The following is a 27,704-nucleotide window of genomic DNA, read 5'->3' on the forward strand; positions in this document are numbered from 1 at the left end:
GTTGCAAAGCAGGCAGGCAGTGACTGAGACAACAGATGTTCTGACTTTATACACTGCACTCTTTGAGAGAGGTAGTTAGCAAACCAGGCCAAAGACCCCTCAGAGACACCAATACTCCTTCACCGGCCCACAAGCATGGAATAGTCTATCGTATCAAAAGCTTTGGCCAAGTCCATAAAAATAGCTGCACAATATTGCCTAGAAGGGCAATGGTGACATCATTGACGACCTTTAAGGTTGCAGTGACACATCCACAACCTGAGCGGGAACCAGATTGCATACCAGAGAGATTACCAGAGGTGGGACCAAGTCAATGTTTTTCAAGTCACAAGTAAGTCTCAAGTCTTAGCACTCAAGTCAAGACAGGCATGTCCGAGTCATCTCAAGTCCTAAACAAGTCATAATGTGCTCTTCACCAAATGTAATACCATTTCTTATTTAACAAGAGTAATAGTATATTACATTTATGCAAATCATGAATGCTTTTATAAATATGTATTACTTCCCAAAAACATTATTTCCATGGAAATACATGGGTAGCCATGAGAAGATAAAACAAAATATTGTAGGTCACTCTCCAGATATACTCTGGACACTTAAAATAATCCTGCCGTAAAGTTACACTCATTTACTAAAAGGTACATCTAAACAACTGATACTGAACCTCAAGTAGGCCTACAATTTGAACACTGGCCTGAATGTCTGAGAAAAAAATACAGATCCCAAAGATGGGAGATAAAACCTGAACATGGAGACGACGTGTGTGTGTGTAATGCATAAACAGTTTCATTTTTTTTCTCTTATCTCCGGGCCCTATGATGCATTGCATTTGCAAAAGACCAAATTCGATAAAAGTCTGTCAGTCATTTGTGCACGATGAGGCCGCGGTATGATGCCACCATGGCTGCAGACACGCTCCACCGGAGCACTGGAGGCACTGCCAAGACCCTGATGGCCACTCGGGACAGTGAAGGAAGAGCCTTCCTGTTCATTGCCCAGAAAAAGAGGACATTCTGTCCTTCGCATATGTCAAGGTAGTGACTTAACTGTAGTGCTGGAGTTATCCCAACAGTTTCCTTCTGCCTCTTACAGTATGCTGCAAACGGCCCTTCTTCTTGTCTAAGACTATAGTCCTCTCGCTCTTCCTCATCAACAAGAGGCACAGCTTGCTCAGTCCCTGTAGCATCTTGCAGAATCAGTTCTGGCAAAACATGTAAAAGCAGAAACAAAAAGGCCGGTATTGGCGATGCAGTGGGTTAAACTGAAAAAGTATTATTGTTGCATTCAATTGGATTAAATTATGAGAAGTTACATTAAACTCAATATTTACCTTTCACTCTTTGTGCCACCTCCTCCTTGACCAGCACATGGTGGTCCACCCACATCAGAGAAAAAGCCAGATCCAAGGCAGCTGCTTTGAGGTAGACTGGATCTGAAAAGGGGGCAGTGATTCCATCTTGTGTCCTAGCCTTTTTCACATTGAAGATTCCAAGAAATATTTTGTTCAGGGATGCCTGGAGACTTCTGACCAGGCAACTCAGGAAATGGACTTGAGGCTTCCGCTGCTCCAGGTGGTGATTCAGGGACAGGACCGAGGGAACAACAGAACTGATTGTGACTATCTTCTCCCCCTGTGTCATATCTGTTGCTTCTCCAAATGGCCTCAGGATGTCCACCAACTCCTTCACCTTATTCCACTCCCGTACTGGGAACAACAACTCTGTGTCCCCAGCCTTTTCTAGAACACGACTGAGCTTTTGATGGTCACATGTCTGTGTTGAGTTCCATCTTGTGTTGACAGCAGCAGGGATGCCTCTTTCCCCAAATTCAGCCTCAAACACCTCTTTGAATGTTGTACTTGTATGTAGCAGTGAGCTGATTTTTGATAACTTTGAAAGAGAGAGTCATCACTTTTGTCGTCTCCCACCACCAGCTGGAGAGTGTGGGCTAAACACTGCAAGCACAGTTTTTTTTTTGCAATAGCAGCATCAACTGTTTGCTGGTCTTCCATGTTTGGGTCATTCCAGAGCTCTGGGTCATCAAGGTGACCTTCGTCATGTACTTCATCTTCTTGTTCAATGGGGAAGCACAACGTGAATGCTTTTCTCACCACATATGGCCTCAAATTTCTCACAGATTCTTTTGGCCTTGTGTGGTCACAGGAAGCAGTCACAGGCCAAGCGATTGAACTTGAGCTGTATCCTCTCTCCATCTTTCTACATACAGTTCAGTGACACCAAGGAACCCTCTCGTCTTTCGGTCGGACCAAATGTCCACTGTCACTGAAACATGGTCGGTGTCCAGTTTTGAACATCTCTCTGTAGCGAGGTTATCTATTTTTTGATGTCAATGTTCTACGACATACTGGGCTATGCTTACTGTCAACCATTGACAGAAAGTGACAAACTCTTGTTTTCCACAATAGACAGAGGCAAATTGCAATCGATAACCAGGTTGGACATTATTGCATTGTTGAAAGCTTTCTGCTGTTCATGATTCATGCTGTACTGCCCTACACGGGTCTCCATGAACTGTGAGATTGGAGACTGTTGGTTCACTTGTGACATGTTTGTTCATCTGGTTTTGTTCAAATCTGGAAGCATAACAAAAAGTGTAGCGGGGCAGTAGCACAATCTTGGGTGTAATGATCACGTTCCTGCACTGGCTGACTGTGGAGGCTCATTGATTTAATGTTATGTTAGCCTACATGCTATACTAGCAAAGTTAGATATAGCTGTTGGCTATATTAGCCACGACTTCTTCTTTTCTTTGCAGCGTTCTTTATGCAGCATCAAATGTCAAACAAAGCTGGAAGTTGTTGCGCCTCACTCTAATTTTCTTCCCGCATGTTTTGCAAGTTGCAATCCGTGTTTTGTTGACTACAGCGTAGTCTGTTGATAGCCAAAATTATTATTTTCGTATAATCTTTCTAATGGCTCAATCTGAATTGACCCGCTGACGTTCCTCTGCACTGCCACGCACAACTTTTTCTCCGCTGGCACAATTTGATTGGCTGCTGTCCGATTCAAACTAAAATCCATTAAATGAAGAGTTGATACACTGCACACTTTTTTTCCCCTCCTTTAATTTTTTTTATTACGGCATCATGTTTTATATTTGGGCTTGGGGAGGGTATCAAGTCAGGTCGAGTCATAAGGCTCAAGTCCAAGTCAAGTCACGAGTCATTGGTGTTAGTCTAGTTGCAAGTCATCATATTTGGGACTCTAGTCCAACCTCTGGAGAATACTATAGACATCAAGAAAGCCAGTCAGTTGTTTTTTGACAAGTTTTTTCCAACTCTTGATAAACAGGGCAAACTAGAAATAGGCCTATAACAGTTAGGATCAGCTTGATCTCCCCCTTTAAATAAGGGTTGAACTGTGGCTGCCTTCCAAGCAATGGGAACCTCCACAGAAAGGAGAGGGAGGCTTGGCGTTGATAGGGGCGGCAACCTTAAAGAAGAAAGGGTCTAAACCATCTGACCCAGATGGATTTTTTTGGGTCAAGTTTAAGGAGCTCCTTTAGCACCTCGGACTCAGTGACTGCCTGCAGGGAGAAACTTTGTAGCGGGGCAGGGTGAGAAGCATCGGGGATAGTCGCATTAGAAGGGGTGGGAGATGAGGAAATGTTGGACGTGCAAGGAGGCATGGCTGAGTCAAATAGGAATCCTGACTTAATGAAGTTGTGATTTAAAGAGCTCAGCCATATGCTTCTTGTCAGTAACAATCACATCATCAACATTAAGGGACATGGGCAGCTGTGAGGAAGAGGGTTTATTCTCCAGGTCTTTAACCGTTTTCCAGAACTTCTTGGGGTTAGATCCACAGAGCGAGAACTGCTCCTTAAAGTAACTAACTTTGGCCTCCTATATAGCCTTAGTGCACTTATTTCTCATTTGCCTGAACGATAGCCAGTTCATGAAGGAAGGCATGCTCATGAAAGTTTTTTAGCAAGCGTCTATGACAAATCAGGACAGGTAGTTTCACTGAGCAGCCATTACGAACACAGGCTGTAAAACAGTGATCACTAAGGTAATTACAGTAAACACCAGACTGATACCTATCAGGATTATCTTGGACTTCGCCATCAATTGTCATTTGAAGTTTTGAAAAACATTGCCACATCCCACGAATCCCAGTTCCTGTTGTGTCATGATGATGGCAAAGTCAGGATTTGGTGTAAACAGCATGAGCCCATGGCCCCATCCTGCGTGATGTCAATTGTTTCAGCTGGTGGCGTAATGGCACACGTTAGGGTCCCTTAATACCAATTTAGCAACGTCTGAATTCCACACCGTATCAAAGTTGTTGCTGACCAGGTGCATCCCTTCATGGCTACATGGGTGTTCGACACAGTACTCGATGGTTGTACTTAATAAACTGGCCACTTGAGTTTTTTAAAATGTATTTTTTAAATAATTTCTCTTAAGGATAGGCCCCCTTTTAAATGTTTGCCTAAAATGACATACCCAAATCTAACTGCCTATAGCTCAGGCCCTGAAGCAAAGATATGCATATTCTTGATACCATTTGAAACTAAACACTTTGAAGTTTTTCAAAAAATGTGAAATCAATGTAGGAGAATATAACACATTAGATCTGGTCTGGTACAAAGAAAAAAACAGCTGTTTGTATTTTTTTTGTACCATCTTTGAAATGCAAGAGAAAGGCCATAATGTATTTTATTTTTATTTAGCTGTTATTTTACCAGGTAAGTTGACAACAACCTGGGGAATAGTTACAGTGGAGAGGGAGATGAATGAGCCAATTGTAAACTGGGGTGACCGTGATGGTTTGAGAGCCAGATTGGGAATTTAGCCAGGACACCGGGGTTAACACCCCTACTCTTACAATAAGTGCCATGGGATCTTTAATGACCTCAGCGAGTCAGGACACCCGTTTAACGTCCCATCCGAAAGACTGCACCCTACACAGGGCAGTGTCCCCAATCCCCCTGGGGCATTGGGATATTTTTTTAGACCAGAGGAAAGAGTGCCTCCTACTGGCCCTCCAACACCACTTCCAGTAGCATCTGGTCTCCCACCCAGGGACTGACCAGGACCAACCCTGCTTAGCTTCAGAAGCCAGCCAGCAGTGGTATGCAGGGTGGTATGCCAGCCCAGGTGCAGTTTAGATTTTGTCCTCTAGATTGCAGCAGTGTATGTGCAAAGTTTAAGACTGATCCAATGAAGCATTGCATTTCTGATCAAAATGTTGTATCAATACTTCACAAATGTGCCTAATTTGTTTATTAATAACTTTTCATGTTCAAAACTGTGCACTCTCCTCAAACAATAGCATGCTATTCTTTCACTGTAATAGCTACTGTAAATTGGACAGTGCAATTAACAATAATTTCAGTTTTCTTCCAATATCAGATATGTCCTGGGAAATGTTCTTGTTACTTACAACCTCATACTAATTGCATTAGCCTACATTAGCTCAACCGTTCCGCAGGGAACTCACCCGGCCTTTAGAAGTTTTAGCTAGGCAAGTCAGGTAAGAACACATTTTTATTTACAATGACTGCCTACCCCGGCCTGACCCGGACTATGCTGGGCCAATTGTGCACCGCCCTATGGGACTCCTAATCACGGCCGGTTGTGATACAGCTAGGAATCGAACCAAGGTCTGTAGTGACGCCTCAAGCACTGAGATACAGTACCTTTGACAGCTGAGCCGTGTGTCTGTGTGTGTGTGTGTGTGTGTGTGTGTGTGTGTGTGTGTGTGTGTGTGTGTGTGTGTGTGTGTGTGTGTGTGTACATTATATAAATAAAAATAGACTAGCAAAAAATAATAAGTCAACATTGACAAATGTTTGGGTAAAAAAAGAATAAGTGGAGGTGCAGAAACACAAGTTTCACCCCCGTTTTAAATTTTCTCCAGGCAGCCAAGTGAACACAAGGCTTTGGCTCATCTCAGTCGCGTAGAGTAATAACTTTGCAGCTGTTTCTGATTAATAAACATGCTGGTGTGTGGTAAAGTTTAAGCTAAAACCCAGCCCTGAAACAAAATTTAGGCAGAAAAATAATTTGTATGCCGTATCATAGGAAAAGACACTGCATACACACGGATTTGCATGAAGTGAGCAGTTTGGATTTCTCACTTCATGCCCAAATATATCATACTTTGACTAAAACGAAGAATCGTTGATTTAAACCGTTGTGCAACCTCATGGGTAAGCTCTGGCCATAGTCTTTCAGTTTGAAAAGGGGAATTTGTAAGTCAAATTTTCTCTGTGAACGTGTCTGCTTTAATTGACCTGTTTAGCTTTGTTCTTCATCTTATCTATGTTCCTATCAGTATTGATCAGAACTTCAAGACCTCCTTTGCATTTGATTGACAGGCTAAACTATATTAATCTCATTGAAACCTATGGTGTGATTCATTGGGGTTCTATTGACTTTGGTGACAATTCTTTGCTGTGCGTAACATCACAATGTTTGACAGAGGACATGTAAGGCCTGTGTCCCTTGACTGATTACGAAGGCTGAGGGTACAAGGCCCCAAGCCTCTGTGTGTTTGCAGAAATATCTTCAAATTATGTCCCAATTTGACTGTTGTTCAATAAGAGGTTGATGCTTTCTTTTGTGATCAATGTTTGGCTAGGAAAAGAAAGTCGATTCCTAATTTGTTATTGATTATCCAGTCTCAAGTGTTTTAGCATGCTCATCAATGGTAGGTTGGCTCTAGAAGCACAGCAGGTGCAGAAATGGCAATACACATATCACCTTCTAATAATGTATCAGCTACATGTCTCCTAGAGAAATATTAAGTTACAAAGAGCGGTATGATTTAGGAATGCAAAATGCAGTATTGTGAAATGTTGTCAGTTGTTGCTGTTATCTAGGTCAGTACTTCACGAGCACCCTGTGCTTGGCCTTCTGATGAACAATTTAATTTTTAGCGGGAACTGCTGTTTTCATTATTCATACTCGGGCTTGTGTCGTGGTGCATTAAAGCATGACACGGTCACTTCCTCACTCTGCAAATGTCATTCCCGAACTCCCATATTTGGAGTACTAACTCCACATTTGCTGCCATTTCAAATGATTGTCTAGTGTATTTTACCATAATTCCACATCTTGCCTTGCATGTCTGTGTTTGTGTTAGGATGATGGTCCATTTATATATACAAAAAGAGGGGGAAAAAAGGAATTGAACTCCTAAGGCAGTTTGTCAGTTTCCTCAGTTTTTTGTTAATTTATTTTAATTTCTCTGTACTTTTTCTTTTATCGTTGCTTTTTCCCCCACCTGAAATTGGGCAGATTACCCTGCTCATCTCTTTCTGACTCGCTCCCTAATCAATTTGAACCGCTACATGATTATTTTACAGTGGAATTACACGTTATGTGAGTAGCATGAAATTGACTGCCAAAATGTAGTGGCTGACCTGAGTAACATTTTCAAGGGCTAGAGTAGAGTTCTTAAAACCAAAATAATATTTGTGTTGCCCCACACTTAGCGACCCAGTTTGAATTCCATTAACATTCTTACTGAGCCTCAAAATTGCTTTTAATTTAAGGACGATTCTGTGGAAAAGTCAACCTAGGCATCCCCAAATAAGGTTAGCATTTTCCAAATGATACCACGTTCATAATTGTCCTTAAGGTACAGTTAGAGTTCAGGCTTTATTTTAAATGTTTAAATAGGACATTTTATGGATTTTGACTGTTAAGGATTAGGATGCCAAGTCTCAGAGGCGCTTCAGTTTTTTGTTTTTTACAGTATTGGTGACTGGGACAGGCAGTCTAACATCCATAATGTTTTGGAGGATATATATTATTCTTTTATTTTTTTATGTGCTCCTTACTTTCAATCATCTTGAAACTTTCTATGTAAAGCTGGCTTTCATCAATGTTTTAATATGGTCTATAATTGTTTTCTCTCTCTTCCTAAAAAATTCACCACATTTTGTGTGCTTGTTCTGAAATGTATTCATCAGGCTTTTACTGACGCAACTGATAACGTTATTTTGGAAAATGTATGCTGAAATGAACTTCTCATACGTGGCAGTACTAGATGAGTGTTTATCAACCATTTGTGAATAGTCTTGGAGTGTCTTTTTCAACTGAAAGCTCCCCAAAATATACTGACTTCATCCAGTGTCCAGAAAAGTGAATTGGTAGTGTACAGTAGGCACATGTATAGTGGGTTGAAATTGGGGATACCCTTAACAAAGATGCGCAATAATGATTGTATAAAATAAATGATTCCAATACTGAGCTATATTGTATGGTCAACATTTTGGGGAAATTATGTTGTTATGCTAATAAAATTGCTCAAAGAAATTTTGTTTAACAAGTAATACTTTTTTTCCTCAAAGGTAGGGGTCAAAATGATTAACACCCCTAAAAGTTGAAAAGTAGTCAAGTTTACTATTTGGCCCCATATTCCTGTAACGCAATGACTACATCCATACAGAGGGTCAAAGATGCTAATCTCCCCTGTTATTGGTGATGGTGAGAGGTTAGCATGTTTTGGGGGGTATGACCTTTTGAGCCTCTAACTTTCTCACTCATCTGTAATCATGGTAGAATCCATATTAATGTAGAGGTGTTTAGAAATAGCCTGTTTATAATAAGTCATTCCAAAAAGACATTACATTATTTTTCAATTCTATTGGGCACAAATGATCTGAAATGCAACCAAAACAAGCTGCAAATGCTTCCAGCAAGTTTGCAGTCACACGCTTGATGTTGTCCTTGCACGTTACTGTCTGAATATGGGACCAAATACTAAACATTTTCTTATTTTCTAAGAATCTTTCAGGGGTGACCCCTACATTTTTGAGGAAAAGTATTACTTGTTCAACAAAATCTCTTACTCTGAGCAATTGTTTTAGTATGAAAGGAATGGGAAAATATTTCTCAGTATTTGAATTATTTTATACAGTCATTATTGCTCATCTTTATCACTGGTGTGAATAATTTAGGATCCCACTATATTGTCTAATTTGGGTAATTTGTTACAATATTTCAGAAAAATCGTCATGCAAAAAAGTTGTATTTTGTGTCTAGCTTCAACTGGTAAAGGTTAATTTTTATATGTATAAAGATAGAAAAATAAATACTTGTAAGGGTGTGGTGTATGGCCTTGTATACTATTCCGGCTGCCTGTTATTATGCAATTCTAGGTACTATACCATCTGCTGACATTTTTAAAAACCTTCCAAATGACAAATGTGTTATGATATATTTTGACCAAGACATTTGAATGTCCATTCCTTCTAAAATTGCTATCCATGATTTGATCTAAGACTTACAACCTCAGACGTTTGCTAATGTGTTCAGTCTCCCCAAAAAGCTTGTCCGTTTCATGTAACGTCCATAACACTTCTTATTTGCTTAATTTCTCAAATATTTAGAAGTCTGCTTATTTGGGTATACTGTACACAGTGCCTTCAGAAAGAATTCACACGCCTTGACATTTTCCACATTTGGTTGTCTTACAGCCTGAATTAAAAATGGATCAAGTAACAAAAAAATGTGCCCGGCCTACACACAATACTCCATGACAAAGTGGCATTATGTCGTTTTGAAGTTTTTACAGATGAATAAACAATGAAAAGTTTAAATATCTTGAGTCAAGTTCAGGAGTAATTACGTGCATAACAAGTCTCATAATAAGTTACATGGACACACAGTGTGCAATAAGTGTTTGACATGATTTTTGAATGTCTACCTCATCTCTGTACCACACACACACAATTATCTGTAAGGTCCTTCAGTTCAGCATTGAAATTCCAACACAGATTCAATTATAAAGACCAGGAAGGTTTTCCAATACCTCGCAAAGAAGGTCACCTATTGGTAGATGTGTAAAAAAAATATATTATTGTGTGTGTGTAAAAATAGGTATGTCTGTCCTCTGTTGCAACACTCACTACGAAGTTCCAAATTACCTCTGGAAGCAACGTTAGCACAATAACTGTTTGTCGGGAGCTTCATGAAATAGGTTTCCATGGCCGAGCAGCCACACACAAGCCTAAAATCCCAATGCCAATGCCAACATTGGTTAGAGTGGTGTACAGCTCACCGCCATTGGACTCTGGAGCAGTGGAAACACGTTCTCTGGAGTGACGAATCACGCTTCACCCTCTGGCAGTCCTACAGACAAATCTTGGATTGGTGGATGCCAGGAGAACGCTACCTGCCCGAATGCATAGTGCAAACTGTAAAGTTTGGTGGAGGAGGAATAATGGTTTGGGGCTGTTTTTTCATGTTTTGGGCAAGGCCCCTTAGTTCCAGTGAAGGGAAATCTTCACGCTATAGCATACAATCATATTTACATTCCATACGATTCTGTGCTTCCAAAATTGTGGCAACTGTTTGGGGAAGGCCCATTCCTGTTTCAGCATGACAATGCTCCCGTGCACAAAGCGAGGTCCATACAGACATGGTTTGTCGGAATCGGTGTGGAAGAACTTGACTGGCCTGCACAGAGCCCTGACCTCAACCCCATCAAACACCTTTGGGATGAATTGGAATGTCGACTGCGAGCCAGGCCTAATTCTCGTGTGGCTGAATGGAAGCGAATCCCTGCAACACTTCCAACATTAGTGGAAAGCCTCCCAGAAGAGTGGATGGAGGCTGTTATAGCAGCAAAGGGGAGGGTTCAACTTCATATTATTACCCATGATTTTGGAATGAGATGTTCTATGAGCAGGTGTCCACATACTCTTGGTCATGTAGTGTATATTAGTGTTTTTCTTTTTATCAAATGTTTAGAATTTTTTTCTTCCACTTTGACATTAGAGTATTTTGTATAGATCGTTGACAAGAAGACAATTAAATCCATTTTAATCCCACTTTGTAACAACAGAATGTGGAAAAAGTCAAAAGGTGTGAATACTTCCTGAAGGCACGGTACAATTCCCCCAAGGGGTACTATCGACACACATCAGTTTTAATTTCTATTTTGCTTAACCATTCCGTGAGACATTAAAGTTTAGATTTTGCGTGCAAATGTGAAGTCCATAACGCTGAAATTGCCCTTAAACAAACCCAGCTGCAGTATATAGAACAACAACTTCACATTGGTAACTTCTTCTTTGGATCACCAAAAAGTGCTCCGCTGTGTCCTTTTAGGTTGGGCAAAAAATTAGATCAACAAGAGCAGACACAAACGGAATTGTTTTTACGTCTCCTCTCCACTCCTTCGATGTTCTAACTTTTATTGAATGCAGGTCTCACCCAATTCCACCCGGCTAAACCTTAGCTCCCTACTTGTCTCTTGTGTACACCCATTGATCTTTGGGTTTTACACCTGTGGTCTTTTCCAAGTGGGCATTACAGTCTACAGGCTTGCTATTTATGTGTTCTGGCTCTTTCTGCGGAGCAGGGCAAAGAGTTCAGCCCACTCTCCCCACTCCGCTAATTGACTGGTAATTTGGTAAATGCATTTGAAGGTGGAATGAAAATAAAGACCCCTATCTGCCCTTACTGTAGAGTGACAATGCTTATCCACCTGACCTTGCCTTGGCTAGGTTCCAAATGACCCCTTTACCTCTGCTGATGGGGTCAGTACAGAGACATATGATGGAACTGAGTCCTACAGCTTACTATGGTTCTGTACTGGTTCGGTGATGGTATCAGATTAGATACAGTGGAGACATTTGGACTGCAACCCATGTTTAATCTCAGAATCCCTCAATCCAGCGAGTACTAAGGGTCCTTCTCCCAAGGCCTTGCTTTTCACCTAGACACACTGATCCACACAACGCCCTCCAGGTGACTTGCAGAGAGATCGAAGGCAAATTCCTTTTTAAATTACTAGACTGCTATGAAATAGAAACCCTCGGGCTAAACCCGGGTTGTCTTCTATCGATTAGACTGTGTGATATTTTAATGAGCCCATCATGTTTGTAAATTAGTTGTTTTAAGGTGATGCCTTTTGAAGTTAATAGCTTTTGTCTGCTCAAATTTCTTACACTGTAGTTTCTCTCTCCTTACAGACGGACGGATAGACGGCATTCCATACAGAACAGGATGTCCAAGATCTCCAAGGCCGTGAAGAAGGTGGACATGGAGGGCGTGATCCGGGCCATCGTGAGGTTAGGACAGGCGGCTCCCGGACCTCCTCCTGGGTCCTGTCCTGGGACAGGTAAACTTACTGCTCAGACTCCACTTCCTGTCTCACCTATTCTATTTCCCTTCAAACAAGAAAAGAAACTCTGTGTCAGATCCTTAACATGTCTTCTCTTGAATGTCTTGGAGTGTCAGGCTCTTGTGCATCAGTTGGTGGTTGCTCTTGAAATATACTTTGGAAGTTCCTGCCAAAAAGAAAGTGTTGGGTCCTTTTGAGGGTTGAGCTATGATGAATGATTTAGACTTCCTTCTGTTAAGTTTCTCCCTCTCCCACACTGTGGGGGTTGGAGAGCTCAGGAAAATATGCCTTTGTGTGGTAGAGAGAGCTGTAATGAGGTGGGATGAGTTGCATCCAGGCAAAGCTGAGCCGTATGTCTGTCTAAAGGTACTCTCTTAGTGGTTTCGTATGCCATATGTCAGTGTTGCGGCATGCCATGCCAGTGTTTTTCTTGCTCCCTTGCTCCATCAAGCGGTGTGTGTGTGTGTGTGTGTGTGTGTGTGTGTGTGTGTGTGTGTGTGTGTGTGTGTGTGTGTGTGTGTGTGTGTGTGTGTGTGTGTGTGTGTGTGTGTGTGTGTGTGTGTGTGTGTGTGTGTGTGTGTGTGTGTGTGTGTGTGTGTGTGTGTGTGTGTGTGTGTGGTAAACGGTAAATGAGTGCCAGTCGGCAGCCACTAGGCTTTAGGCACCGGCCTTGGCCCTTAAATTTCCCTCTCTCCTCTTCCCCTGCCCTTCTGACTAACCACCCCTGACAGGGGAAGCGCAGAGAGGTAGGCTGTCGGCTGCGGGGCAAATTTAAACAAACGAGAGAAATAAAAGGGGACGCAAGATACAAAAGGGAAGAACTGACAGCTTTGGTGGGGGAGAATAATTACAGTCCATAGTGAAATTAGCACACTCGAGGGAGGGAAAAGAGCGCGACCACTAATATCTCTTCAGGACCTCAGGAAGATGCTGAGGATTGTACATGGGGCTTAACAGGTGTAACAAATTCAAGGAAGTAGTCATTTTCTGCAGCTGTTTCCGATGCAGTTACTGCTTTTTATATCAGAAATATGAGAGACTTGGCCAACTGGGAGTGCATCCAGAATGCGTAGTTTAGAAATGGAGAGAGAGTAAGGGAGCGAGAGATGAAAGAGAGAGAGAGCGAAGCGGACTCCCGGTCTACTGAACTGAACACATCTCAGACGTTTCCCCGTCTCTCTCAAAACTACAGAGAAACTCCCTGGAGGAATGGCTTTACTGGTAACTGTGTGTGTGTGTTCAGTCTCTTAGCGCATCCTGTAAATCAAGCATAAAGCTGTGTGTATAAGCTCTTAGCATTTAGACAAATGGGTCCCAATTTCAGTGAATAGGAGCATTAATGGTTAGAGGGGAGGCAGAAGCGGTGCGGCGTGCATTAGGAACCACTGATGGAGATTGAATAGACCCTTTCCTATCCTAAAAACAGCACTTCCTCTCTCTCTCTCACTAGTGCTGAGCGATTAGTGCTTTTTGAGGTCGGTTTCGGTTCGATCATTTAAAAAAAATATTTTAAAAAAACATGAAATGCATTACGAAATAATGACGTTACTATGATTTCAGAGTTTATTAATTAATGGAACTTCCAAAGCCCCAAATGGTGAGCATTCAAAATATTCTATTGTCTCTGATCAGGTAGACCTCAATATGATATTACTATGACATTCAATATTTCAGTTTATATTACTTTTTTATTTGACTGCTTTATTCTTTTTAATTCCTTTCATTTTTAATCTCTGCTCAGGCAATAGCAGTCAGCCAGGCCATCTGTTATGTTCTCCTCATACTGGACTGTCTGTAGTCATCCTATTTAGCTTCCCTGCCTAAGTATGCTGTAGAGGTGCCTGTCAATCATTTGACTACTTCTTCAAAGTAGATGAGGCATACTTTCCAGAACTGTCTCTGTCCCTCGTTGTGTACATTCCTCTCTCATACGGTCTGTGTATATCTAAACCTAACATAGCAGGTGTAAAATTGTATCCGTCCAGAGATCTGTATATAATGTTGATATGCTCATGTCGTTGCCCTAACAAGGGGTGTTGTCCCAAAGGCGGGAAGGCAGGTTGCAAGTTTAGCTTCAAAATAAGCCCATAGAAATGCATTGGGCTGATTTTTGGCGAGTGAAAAAGCTGGCGCAATGGATTATGGTCATTGTAGTTAATTCAGCACAGAAATGTGGTAATTAAGTTGAATATTTGCTTAGTGAACACTACAACACCCTTCAGCCTAGCATTCCACATAGTTCTTGACTTGATTTCCTTCGTGAATGATTTGAGAAACAGCGTGTTGGGCTCACACAAAAAATAAATGGAATTCAAGTAATTGAACCGACATCGTTCAATTAGTTGTTTAATAATTGAAAAAAATCAAATGATGATTAATCGCTCAGCACACACACACACAAACTTTAGCACATCTACAGGCTCTACTGTTGAAACCTTAAAGCCGGAACAGCAGCCAGACGGCTGGTTGAAGGATCACTGCATGCCTATCAGGCTGGTGCTGCTGGTCTAATTGTGATAAATGATAGCTGTTCCACTGTCTGTCACTCTCTCTTCGCACATTGCACTGCCTGCCTCAGATGTGTGGAGGGCTTCACCCCAGCAGCTCCCGATCCATAACATCGGCCTGTATCTTCAACAAAGAAATGCTGAAGTTTTCACTGAATATGTAAAGGGTAAACACATTTGCTTTGATGCAGTGGATGTTTTGAGAGTTAGTGACATCTAGTATACCCCTGAGGCCCTCTAACTGTGAATGGTCAGCCTCTGATCCTGTCTTCTCCAATGTTGTGGTGACAGGCTGCCAATACCCTCCCACACATGGCCAATAAAGTGTCCGAGCCTGTGAGTATGAAACACTTTATTACAGTTTAGAAGCTGTCCTGGAAGAGCTGTGGAAGAGCTTTCACAGTACACACACTGATTCACACCATGGTATTATGTCTGAGTCCCATATGACGCAAATCATGTCTGTGTGGAACCAGTACTGAGGATTGTAGCTCCTTGAAAAGCGAGGCACTTCTTCGCTGTACATCTCACTCTGCCCCAGCCCTGAGCCTTCTCTCTCCCTCGGATAACCAAATACTACAGGCTGCCAGGACCCAGGGGTGGATAAATCATCCCTTTAACCAAAGTGAGCTAATTGAATGAGTTACTGATGTGATTGCCTTGGCTGGTCCACAGAGCATGGGTTGTACGTGTTGTTTTTAGTTTGTTGGTCTGTGTGAGGCCAACTGTCTTCATTCTTCAGTGCTAAATGCTTCCCTAACTGGGGAGTTCCGATAGCTCGGCTTCAGCTGTTAGGCTGTCTGTCTGGACAGTTTCTAGAGTTCATGGGAGATGAAGGAAGGGCCCAGAGAGGTCTCTGTGGGATCCAGACTGATGTGTGACACGGAGTGGCCGTGGCTGTGGGAGCGGGACATTGTGTGGTTGCGAGAGGGCGGCCTGGGGGTGGTTTTGCCTTGGGCTTGGACTTCTGTCTGCTCTGAGCTCTGGGTTGCCAGGGTGGAGTCCATACTTGACTCTACTCCCACCCCGGCCCCCATCCCTGTCCCCCTGCTCCCACCTTGCTTGTGCCTCTCCCAGGCAGAGCTCAGCTTCACAGCCAGGGCCAGCAGATTCTTCCCCAGGAACACTGTCGAGACCCGGGGGTCCCTGTACCACAGCATGCCTGTGCCCCTGAGGGCCATTGTGAACACGTTGATGGTGACCAGGCTAAGCCAGGGGTACAGGGCCTCCTTGCGGGGCCCCCTCTGTCCCGGCAGGGCTGCGGCCCCCAGCTCTGTGAGGGCCACGCAGGGAAGCAGCAGCAGCAGGGCGTAGCAATAGAAGAACACCAGGCCTTCGGCCCACAGGGGTACCCCCAGGTCAGTGGCCCCTGTGTGGGCTTCCCACAGCCCTGCCTGCAGGTCCAGAACATCCAGCAGGTCCACCACCACCCAGAGCAGCCTCCCCCGCACTTCCTGTTTCCTTCGCAGGGGCGTCATGTTGTCAGCCCCAGTCAGGATGAGGAACAGGGAGGGCAGGCAGACTGACAGCAGCAAGGTGAGCGTCTTCCTGGCCAGGGGGTCGGGCGGTCGGCGTTCCATTCGGTAGTTCTGGCAGACGAAGAAGAGTTTGAGCTGGAGCAGGGACAGGAAGAGGAACCAGAGTGCGTTGGCAAAGCCTCGGCGAGGCGAGTGCGCTTCAGACACCACTCCCGCCGACACGAAACGCAGAGCCAGCAGGAAGCCCAGGTCACCTAGCAACACAGCGGCGCACGGCCACACGCCGGGCCCGGCCTTGCCACGGGCTCCCAGCATGCTCTGCTCCAGCAGGTAGAGGTCGACCACTGCCATGGTGCTCACCGTGACCAGGGTTGATACGCACACCTGGGGCGTAGGCACCATGCCTGGGAGAGGAACACAGAAACATGACAAAGCTGAGAGAAGGCAAATAATACAAAATAGAGGAACTGTTTTGTTCCCGTCTAGACTCTGACCTCATTTATTTGCCAAAGTGAATTTCCCTTGCATGATAGACAAAAGCTTTCTTCACGACTCTTGTCTACTTAAGTGATGTTAGTCATTCTTTTTTGCTTGTTGCTATGGATAAAGATAATTTTAATGCCAGTTCAGCAGTGAGCTTTGGGTCAGAGACTGTTCTTCCCTGGTCATACATCCTGAGGAGGGGTGTTAGTTCTCACTCCTCTGCGACTTTTTAATTTAAATGGGTCTCTTCGGCGGTGAAAGTTTCAACCCCTCCCGGCGCCTTGGCTAAAACTTTTGAGTATGACACAGGTTTCCTTCCATGGTGTTTTACTTGGGTGGTCTTACCTTATTCATTATTAATTAATTGTGTTAAAGTGCAGTAAATCTCTTTTTTCTCCTTCCTGTTTACTCGGCCTGTTTGATTCTCATTGTTGCTGCCTGCCGCAGTCTTAAATTGGCAGAAAATTGCCTTCTCATTTGGGCTGAATATTAATAACGTCTCTAATATTTGTTCTGAGATGTTTTTGACGGTAATTGCTTGTGTGTGTGTGTGTGTGTGTGTGTGTGTGTGTGTGTGTGTGTGTGTGTGTGTGTCATTCTAATTGGCTAATTTTGTGCCATATTTCAGCAGTGAACAGTATAAAACCTCAGTATTGATTGGGAGTGTGAAATTGTCAGACTTTACAGTGCAAACACTCCTCTCCTTTATTGTATTGAGGAGCCAGGAGAGCTGAGGAGGGTTGTCGGCCATCTGACTAGCACCGTCGAGGGTGTCAACACCGCCATGAGATCTGGCATTTCAATATGAAATCATTACCACCTCATATATCCCATAATGGCAACATTTGAGTGTGTGATCGAGCGAAACGATTGTGGGCTCCGCGGCCATAAGGGAACAAATGAACAGCACTGATAATGTGTGTTTATGTCTGCTTCTGACTGACGACAGGCATCAATCTTTTCAATGCACCGCTCATCTGAGCCCTGTCATCCACTGAGCGAGAGGGACTGTCAAAGGGTCTGCAGGAGAGACTTGTGAGTGGGGATTGAAAGTAAGATATATGCTCTTGGCTGTCTACATGCCTAATAAAGTATTACTGCATGATGGTAATAGTTCATAAATTAAGTCTGCTTGGAGAGAGTTGGAGGGGAGATGAGATGAAAGCCAAAAGTGATGAAGAGGAAGCTGCAGACATAAAGATGTTGACGCAGGCAGCTAAAGGAGACATGGCATCTTACGCCTGCTCTGTGTATGAATAGATTTAAATGTATTCATCGCCAGGGATCAGAAGAAATTAAACACTTTAATATCTGGAACAGAGGAGTGAAAAATGTAATGGGTGAGAAAAAGACCTAGACTGACTGACTAATCCTCCTAGGGGCATGGTGAGGAAACGAAGAGGAGGGGCACAAATGTCAGCTTCACTAATATCATATCATACAGGGCTTTTTTTGTTTCACTGCGTCCTGATTATCAGTGCTGGAATTGAATGGATTCTAGTGTACCAAGCCGCTGACTGAGAATATTGGAATAGAAAAATTGTGTTTTATCTGAACAAACCCCCCCCAAACTGCAGTCAGTGGAAGGAGAAAGGTAGTCTGCCACCCCAAACAGTGTGTTTGCCTTTCTCATTCCCAACACGCCTGTTGGCAATTCTAAGTGCGTCTTAAATTGTACCCTGGAACCCTGGCATTCCTCTGTCAGCCTGTGTTTTGTGTCGTGACGGCTTGTCAACGCACATTGATTTTGTTCTGAGTGAGCGGCCCAGATGACTGCCGTGTGTCCACTCTGCTCATCAATAATGACCAGATTCATCATCCCCATCATTAGAAAGCCGTACTGTAACTGACAGGCTGATTCAGGCTATTCCGCTGCAAGTGTAAGGAATGGGGCCTGTAAAGGTGGACAGGTAAACATTTTGTTTGTGATTTTTCAGCCGACGGTGTACAAGGACAGAAAGACTTCCTTCTTGTTTGTTATGCGTGTCGTGTGTATTGTGAAGAAAGGAGTGTTTTTGCCAATCACCCAGGTAATCTGTTATGGTTTTCAAATGAGCTCCCCTACACACATGGAGACACACACACACACATACCTCGTCTGTTTTCCTCTCTAATATTGGTGGTCTGCCAGGTGCGCTGGGAGGCAGGTAAAAGGAAGATTAATTGCTCTAGACTTATAATTCATATAAAAACACCCCCAGGATATTTGTCTTACTACAAACTAAATCCAATGTTATCTTACCCAGCAGGAGGGGAGATAGCTCAGTCTAGCCTAAGTTGTACAAGGAAGGGGTATATGGGGCTATGTGAAAGCCTGAGGGGCTTGCTTGTTAGAGAGGAAAAGGGATTTCTCTTCAATTAAACTAAATTAATTTGTGGAGGGGAAAAAAAACATCCAACTAATGGAATAGTATTGGCAAATCGTGTCTCATCCAGGTGACTGAGTTGCCATCCAGCAGTAACATTGATGTCTCATGAGGCATTTGTACGCCTATGGGAACAGCTATTACATGTGTAGGGGTTATAGGTATTGGAGCATGTACCCCAAATAATCATTTCAACAGAAATCTGTTTAAATGCCTTCTATATGGGCGATTTTGTCTACCATTATGTTGGAGCCACACACTTAACACCTAGTCACTCATGTATTTATGGTACATTTTAATGATGCACCACCTGTTACATAATCACTCTTTAGTAATACGTGCATACATAATTCAACTCTTTCAAAGTAGTGGATAGCTAGTTACCCAAAGCATGCGTTCTTCGCTGCTCCTCTTGGCTTGATTGAGATCCACGTCGCCTATTAGTCGTACTAGAACGGTCCCTGGATAAACATTAAAGGTCAAAAATGATAATCTGTGATTCCTAAATTAGTCTTTACATCGGTTGCTTGATGTTAGTCCTATAATGCTGTGTGTCTGTCGGGAATATTTGAACAAACTCACACTCTGCTATGACGATTTTATCTTACTGATAAAATAGGGGAAAAGTAATTGTCCATCTTCGAGTTTGTAAGATTTAAAACGCCAAGCCGCTTTTGCTTTTTCGGTCATCAGATAAACGTGTCATTTTGCACAGTTATCCCACAGTCATCGTGGGCGCAGAATTATCCATCTCTTGGTATGTCCGTATTGAATTTGACACCTTGGCTCTCTGGTCTGGCAACCGAAGATCCAGTTATTCGGGAAAGAGCTGTGCGGGCTTGTTCGCCGGGCTCCGTATTCTGTGAGCTATCGAAGTCGCTCAGAAGTAGACGGCTGCTTGACGCGGAATAATGATCAGGAATAGACGGCCAGATAAGTATCGACAGTAAAGCAAACCTCGAGGACACGCGAGAGAAACATGAGGAAACTCGCCGCTAGAGTTTATGATTGCGGTGTTAATTTGTAGGCAGGTTACATACTCTCGGCTCCCCGCCTCGTTCTCTCTCACTGGGTGAGTTCGTTTTGCATCGCCCAGTGCCCCGGGTAGGCGGAGTTTAAAAAAAAAATATATATATATATATATATTTTTTTTTGTTAGACCATTCCATTGGTCCTTAAGTGAAATCTTAACACACCGAGGGTACCGCTGCATAAATGTAGTTGCCCACAGTTATGTCCATCGGTTATGGTAATTATCATTATGCCACTTTGATGAAAACTAGCGTAATGGATTGGTATTAGATGGAAGTAGGTTACAGCCTTGATTGCCCTGCCAGTGCCGTACCCTAATGAAATTTATACGGAACGCACTCAGATATACGGAGCCAAGTAGAGCGAGAGATGCCTGTAGCCTATGGACACATCTCAAAACGCAGATGTTACTACTTTAATTAGACCCCTTCTGTTTCTTACCGTCTTTAGTTACACAACAAAACCATCCCGTTTCTTGTTGTACTGTAGATTTAAAACAGTCCCAGCTGGCTTCCTTATGGCCTAAAGGGTTTAGGAATGGATGATTTTGATAGTCAAGGAGCATGCATTGCTTCACCATGTCATTGTGTGTTCCGTTAAGTGAAATGCATATGCATATCAATCTCCACCTTCTCAGCATCACATCTAAACTCAAAGGCTTTCTCATTTAACCATCTCCCTTTTTATTATCTCGTCTCTGTGTGTGAGACAGGGGAAGGAGAGTCATCATTCTTGTCACAATCAGCTTCTCGCTCCACTGGCTTCCAGAGGTTTTCCATTCCCTTGGTTCAATTTGTTTGTTTTTCTCTCAGCTCTCCTCTTTCTCTCCATTCTCATGCCTTCCAGTTTCATTCTCTCTGTCTCTCTTCTGCCTTTTTCCTTTGGTTCCCTGTGGGTGTGGTTGAAGGTCACTCTGCACTGGCTCTCTTTCAGCATGAAAAGGGGGAGCAGACATAGCGGGGGAGAGAGAGGGGGACAGAGGGAGGGAGAAAGGGAAGGCAGACTGTCCACAGCAGTGCATAGTCATCGCTTTCCCTCCTAAACATGAGGAAGTTTGGAAGGACGTGGGGTAAGAGACCGTCCAAGAATGCTAAGGACTGATTGGTTCCAATCTGATGTCCACCAGTGGCAGAGGCCAACCACCACAGAGCCAGAATAGAATAGCAATCTCCTCTCCACCATCTGCTCTCACTAGTCTCCTTTCCGTCACATGTATCAGAGCTCTACCCTCTGCTGCTATTCATGCACTGCTTTACCTACCACACTGAATAATTTAGTTTAATGTGGCAATTGGAATGCTTTCTAAATTGCACAAATGAGAAAGTCACTTTAACTCTAACTACATGTACATACAACTAACCGGTGCCCCCTCACATTGACTCTGTACCGGCACACCCCTGTATATATTGTTATTTTTTTACTGCTGCTCTTTAATTACTTGCTACTTTATCTCTTATTCTTATCTGTATTGTTTTTAAACTGCACTGTTGGTTTGGGTCTCGTAAGTAAGCATTTCACTGTAAGGTCTACACCTCTTTTATTCAGCATTTCACTGTTTTATTCAGCATTTCACTAAGGTCTACACCTGTTTTATTCAGCATTTCACTGTAAGGTCTACACCTGTTTTATTCAACATTTCACTGTAAGGTCTACACCTCTTTTATTCAGCATTTCACTGTTTTATTCAGCATTTCACTAAGGTCTACACCTGTTTTATTCAGCATTTCACTAAGGTCTACACCTGTTTTATTCAGCATTTCACTGTAAGGTCTACACCTGTTTTATTCAGCATTTCACTGTAAGGTCTACACCTGTTTTATTCAGCATTTCACTGTAAGGTCTACACCTGTTTTATTCAGCATTTCACTGTAAGGTCTGCACCTGTTTTTATTCGGCACATGTGACTAATAAAATTTGATTTGAAATTAAATGACAGAACCTTTCACAACCATAATACCTCACTACTTTTCTGTTGCTGCTACTACAGCTGCTACGACTACTACTGATGAACTCCAATGCAACACTACCAAATCAATACCCATGTGATACAGTTCCTGGCTCTCCCACTAGCTCTACCAGAGTTCCTGAGGCATCTTGTTGATGCCTCCAGTAGGCCATTCAGCTGCTGCTGCCTCTACACATGATTAATCATGAAGCACAACACTGTCGACAGTGTGAAGGGAACTTAATGGAGTCGAAAATACCATGTTTTCTTTGATATGGTGTAATCACTTGTTTTCCTGCCCTGCTTGCTGATCTGATTGGGCAGGTTCTCTGCTGTGTAGACTCAGATGGAGCCGGTATACGCCCTTGGAGCAGAGCTGTGCTGCTGGTTGTTGCTCACCCGTTTCGCTTGTTATAGAAAGGAGTTCTTTGGGAGTTTGGCCGTCACTGTCCGTCGTCATCATCCCGGTCATTTGGAAAATGTGCTTGAAGTACACTTATTTCAGTACAATATGTGAGAGTTGACTGTGGGCTTAGAGGACCTGAGCTGACCTGCTATTCTCTGTGGCAGACTGCCGTGTACCTACCCCCTCTCTAGGCGTGCCATGCAGGGGTAAGACGGGTCAACCCAATCAGCTGAATGACGTCCTGATAGGGATGAGTGATAAAACGGCAACATGGCAGCAGATTAAATGAACACGATAACGAATGGGTTTAATTAACCCCAGCCGCATCCCCCCCTCTCATGGCACACACCCCTCTGTAACTCCTCCCTTCTCCCTATCCCACCCAACCACCACACTGCCTGCCAGAGCAATTTATCCCCTGTCCTTCTTGTGTGCCCGGGGCAATTAATCCTGCCCCAAGGCCCCCTCCTATGTCTGTGTCCTCTACCTGCATGTCTGCCACACTTGCTTACACACATTCTCTTTTTAATATAAAAGCCTTCTGTAGCTCAGTTGGTAGAGCATGGCGCTTGTAACGCCAGGGTAGTGGGTTCGATCCCCGGGACCACCCATACGTAGAATGTATGCACACATGACTGTAAGTCGCTTTGGATAAAAGCGTCTGCTAAATGGCATATATTATTATTATTATTCTCTTTTTCTTGCTGTCTCGCTCTCTCACGCACACATGCTTCTAAGACACCTGTGAACTGGAGGACCCTTGCACTTCAATTATCAAACATTTTAGCAATCTGCATAGAATTGAAAAGTTATCGTCGGATATTATTCATCCTAATCAGACAGGTTTTTTAAATGGAAGATATGTAAGAGATAATAGAAGACAAGTATTAGAAACAATAGAACACTATGAAGAATCTGGGAAACCAGGCCTGGTATTCATAGCTGATTTTGAAAAAGGCATTCGATAAAGTATGACTAGAATTTATATATATAATAAATGAATGAATGCCTGGACTATTTTAATTTATACAGTGGGTTAAAGTTGTGTGGTAAATAATGAATACTTCTCAGAAAGTCTTCAACTGTCGGAGTAAAACGATGTTGTCCACTATCGGCATATCTATCTGTTATGGTCATCGACATAACAAATAGCTATTAAAATGAGCTTCAACAATAACATCAAGGGGCTGGAAATCAACCTTTCACTTTAAGTTATTTGAAAATGAAATGCGACCGACCGGCTCGATTTGGTATTATGTAACAAATCTTGAAATTGTGTTTTTTATATTGGATGAATGTATAGACTCTGAGCTATGATATGATATACTACAATTGCAGAAAAATGGGAAAGTAATTCTGCTTTGAAAGTTGATAAACTTGTAACCCCGCTTTTGGCTCTTGAATGTTTTGGTACACCTACTGGAGAGCTCTTCTTTGTCTACACCCATTCTGTAAGTGAGGACTTGGTGGACTGTATATTCTTTAGGTTAGGCTTTTACTTTGTGTTCGCTCCCATGTGCTGGTAAAAGCACAGATGACAGACAGGTAGGATTCAAATTGAGGTGGTTTAATAATGCTGAAGATGCACAGGCACGGAACAGCATTGCACAGTGTATATAGTATGGATCTGCTAAGGTACTTAGTGGTCTGGCAACTTGCTTTAACGTGTGTGTGTGTGTGTGTGTGTGTGTGTGTGTGTGTGTGTGTGTGTGTGTGTGTGTGTGTGTGTGTGTGTGTGTGTGTGTGTGTGTGTGTGTGTGTGTGTGTGTGTGTGTGTGTGTGTGTGTGTGTGTGTGTAAAGAGAGAAATAAAGATGGTGAATGACAGAATACAATCTCTTATAAACAATATGCATGGCAATAACATACAGCGCAAATAAACACATAAGTGTATTAATTTAAGATCAAAAGGGTGCTGCCGCACGTGTACTACAAAGCATAGGACCATCTTCAGTACAGGGCTACAATGAACTTGAATACCTCTAAACAGTGAAATGCAATGTTATACCCATATAATTATTTACCCTACACGTATACAATTACAGGGCATATAAACAACGCACTTGGGGACATTATCCTATACAAATACAGGGTTAAATGTCCAAAATTATATGGGGGAAAGGGGGATATCTAGTTAGTTGTACAACTGAATGCCTTCAACTGAAATGTGTCTTCCGCATTTAACCCAACCCCTCTGAATCAGAGGTCCGAAGGGCTGCCATAATCGACATCCGCATCTTCGGGGGCCCGGGGAACAGTGGGTTATCTGCCTTGCTCAGGGGCAGAATGACAGATTTTTACCTTGTCAGCTCGGGGATTCGATCCAGCAACCTTTCAGTTACTGGCGCAATGCTCTAACCACCATAACAGAGCTTGCCAGCTCACAGTAGCTAGCTCGCAGTAGAAACGACTAATTAGTGTAACCATAAATAGGACATTGTCGCAGAGACAAACACCTGAAAGATATGAAATATGTAATTAGGACTCACACTGGCCTTGGCTAACACAATGAAAGCTAACTGGTGGGAAAACACAAGTGGCTGGAGCTTTCTCTCACTTGACTTCTCTAGCGTTGATCTTCTCTGAGCTAGAGATCCCCCAGCATGCTCTGCTCCACTTCACCAGTGGGCGGAGCTACATCTCAGATATGATGAACTAACATTACTGATAACGGTTAACTACAAATACTTAACAGCGTTTTGTACACGTTCAGCATTGTTCACACCCTCTTAAGCCTTAGTCCCACCCATCTCTTTTTAAGGAGTCACATGTGAGGCCATGTGCTAAACAGAATGAGTACAGTAGTGTATTAAACAACCAAAGATTAAAAGCTGGTTTATACTACGTCTATCGACATGTCTGTAGACAGTTGTTGTTCATGATGTCACAGCATTCTATTGTCGTCCGACATCAAACTTGTCATTGTTGTTATGACAAGTTGATATGAAAAAGTATAAACACAACTACAGGCTGCATGATACCAGCATCGCTGGTGTATTTTAACCTCAACTGTTTAGAGTAGTACACAGCATTGTACGAGATCTTCAGTTTTTTGGCTATTCCATGTGAGAAACTGCCTTCATTTCTCAGAACAAGAATAGACTGAAGAGTTTCAGAAGAAAGGTCTTTGTTTCTGACCATTTTGAGCCTGTAATCGAACCCATAAATGCTGGTGCTCCAGATACTCAACTAGTCCAAAGAAGGACATTTTTTTTTGATTGCTTCTTTAATCAGGACAACCGTTTTCAGCCATGCTAACAAAATTGCAAAAGGGTTTTCTAATGGTACATTAGCCTTTTGAAAATTATAAACTTGGATTAGGTAATACAATGTGCCATTGGAACACAGGAGTGATGGTTGCTGCCTATGTAGATATTCCATTTAAAAAATCAGCTGTTTCCAGCCACAATAGTCATTTACAACATTAACGATGTCTACACTGTATTTGACCAATTTGATGTTATTTTAATGGACAAAAAAATAAAAATGATTTCAAATGCAAGGACATTTCTAAGTGACCCCAAACTTGAACGGTAGTGTATGTCTGTCTATTTCGCCAAATATCTCACAATGTGTAATTTAGTCGGACACCATTTTTAATCATGAGAATCTCCTCTTTCTAATTATGTAAGGCTGGGCAGTGTATTCCATTGTCATCAAACTCTAGTCAACTTCTGACTATTTCTGGACTTTTTTTCCCCTACTTCCTTGTTATGCAGACATAAGCACACTTGGCACCATTGAGGTACGGATGTTTTACTTCCAACACAAGTTATTTTTCAGTTTCGTCCTAAGAACAGATGGTAGTGGTAAAAAGAAAGGGATACAAAATGTTGGTGCCATGAAGGCTAAATGGAATTCTAAGCGTCACTCCAGTCAAAACAGGCTTTGCGAAGGTTTGATTCCATTAATTTGCTATGGGCTCGTGCTAGTGTTCCAGCTTAGGCAACGTTCTTTTGCCATTTTTCAGCCTTGGTTTAATTTTGACTCATTCTATTGTCCAGCCTTCCATAATCCCAATTCATAACTTTAATACCCTGCATGAATCTACAGGTAGCTCAAGCTAACCAACTAGCAATGCAGAGCCACTGAGATACAAATACTATTATACACAAGCTAACAGTACGCTTTAACTTGCAATAACTTTCTGACCAAAATTAGAAACGTATAGTGCCCTAGACCACTGCGCCACCCGGGAGGCCCATCAAATCAAATTTTATTAGTCACATATACACATGGTTAGCAGATGTTAATGCGAGTGTAGCGAAATGCTTGCGCTTCTAGTTGCAACAGTGCAGTAATATCTAACAATTAATCTAACAATTCCCCAACAACTACCGAATACACACATCTAAAGGGGTGAATGAGAATATGTACATATAAGTATATGGATGAGCGATGGCCAAGCGGCATAGGCAAGGTGCAGTACATGATATAAAATTCACTATGTAATATGAGTAATGTAAGACATGTAAACATTATTAATTAGAGCTACCCCCTACTTTGTGCAATGAAGACATACCCAAATCTAACAGCCTGTAGCTCAGGCACAGAACCAAGGATATGCATATTCTTGGTACCATTTGAAAGAAAACACACTGAAGTTTGTGTAAATGTGAATTGAATGTAGGAGAATAACACACAATAGATCTGGTTTAGATAAAACAATGGAAAAAAAACATACATTTTTTGTTTTTCTTTTTGTATCATCTTTAAAATGAACAAGATAAAACAAACATTCAGATAGAATGATGGGGACAATTTTAGTGAAAAATATAAGTGGCAACAGTACTTGTGCAATGTTTCAGAATGATAACTTCCAAAATGAGTGTGCTACATGACATTTATCATGAAATCACCCAGGTGTCCCACACAAGTAGCCCAAATGTACCCAAGGTATAACTTTTGAAACAAATAACTATATACAAAATACCAAAATGGTATTCTAACACCCCCATGGGAAAAAAAATATTATTGATAAAAATATATATACACTGCTCAAAAAAATAAAGGGAACACTAAAATAACACATCCTAGATCTGAATGAATGAAATATTCTTATTAAATACTTTTTTCTTTACATAGTTGAATGTGCTGACAACAAAATCACACAAATTATTAATGGAAATTAAATGTATCAACCCATGGAGGTCTGGATTTGGAGTCACACTCAAAATTAAAGTGAAAAACCACACTACAGGCTGATCCAACTTTGATGTAATGTCCTTAAAACAAGTCCAAATGAGGCTCAGTAGTGTGTGTGGCCTGTATGACCTCCCTACAACACCTGGGCATGCTCCTGATGAGGTGGCGGTTGGTCTCCTGAGGGATCTCCTCCCAGACCTGGACTAAAGCATCCTCCAACTCCTGGACAGTCTGTG

At 42.5% G+C, this 27,704-nt stretch overlaps 1 protein-coding gene and 1 pseudogene across 2 annotated transcripts; one reads left to right on the forward strand and one right to left on the reverse strand.

Moving 5' to 3' along the window:
- The first annotated feature begins 876 nt into the window (after window positions 1-876).
- The window catches only part of LOC124010669, a 64,084-nt pseudogene continuing 37,256 nt past the window's right edge, over window positions 877-27,704 (forward strand).
- LOC124010559 (transmembrane protein 121-like) lies at window positions 13,663-20,020 on the reverse strand. 2 transcript variants are annotated; one of them, XM_046323134.1, is made up of 3 exons: window positions 19,524-20,020; window positions 19,326-19,402; window positions 13,663-16,496 (listed from the first exon to the last, which is right to left on the reverse strand). In XM_046323134.1, exon 3 carries the CDS (start codon window positions 16,492-16,494, stop codon window positions 15,430-15,432), a length of 1,065 nt encoding a protein of 354 aa, XP_046179090.1. In that variant the 5' UTR covers window positions 16,495-16,496; window positions 19,326-19,402; window positions 19,524-20,020; the 3' UTR covers window positions 13,663-15,429. The 2 variants fall into 2 exon arrangements, with proteins under 2 accessions (XP_046179090.1, XP_046179091.1); XM_046323135.1 differs by having other exon boundaries at window positions 19,326-20,020.

This window comes from Oncorhynchus gorbuscha, linkage group LG23, assembly GCF_021184085.1.
Source record: "Oncorhynchus gorbuscha isolate QuinsamMale2020 ecotype Even-year linkage group LG23, OgorEven_v1.0, whole genome shotgun sequence".
NCBI classification, from domain to species: domain Eukaryota; kingdom Metazoa; phylum Chordata; class Actinopteri; order Salmoniformes; family Salmonidae; genus Oncorhynchus; species Oncorhynchus gorbuscha.

Bases quoted from the DNA above. Each gene is read 5' to 3' on its own strand.
- LOC124010559 (XM_046323134.1), bottom strand. From the start codon at position 16,494: ATGGTGCCTACGCCCCAGGTGTGCGTATCAACCCTGGTCACGGTGAGC.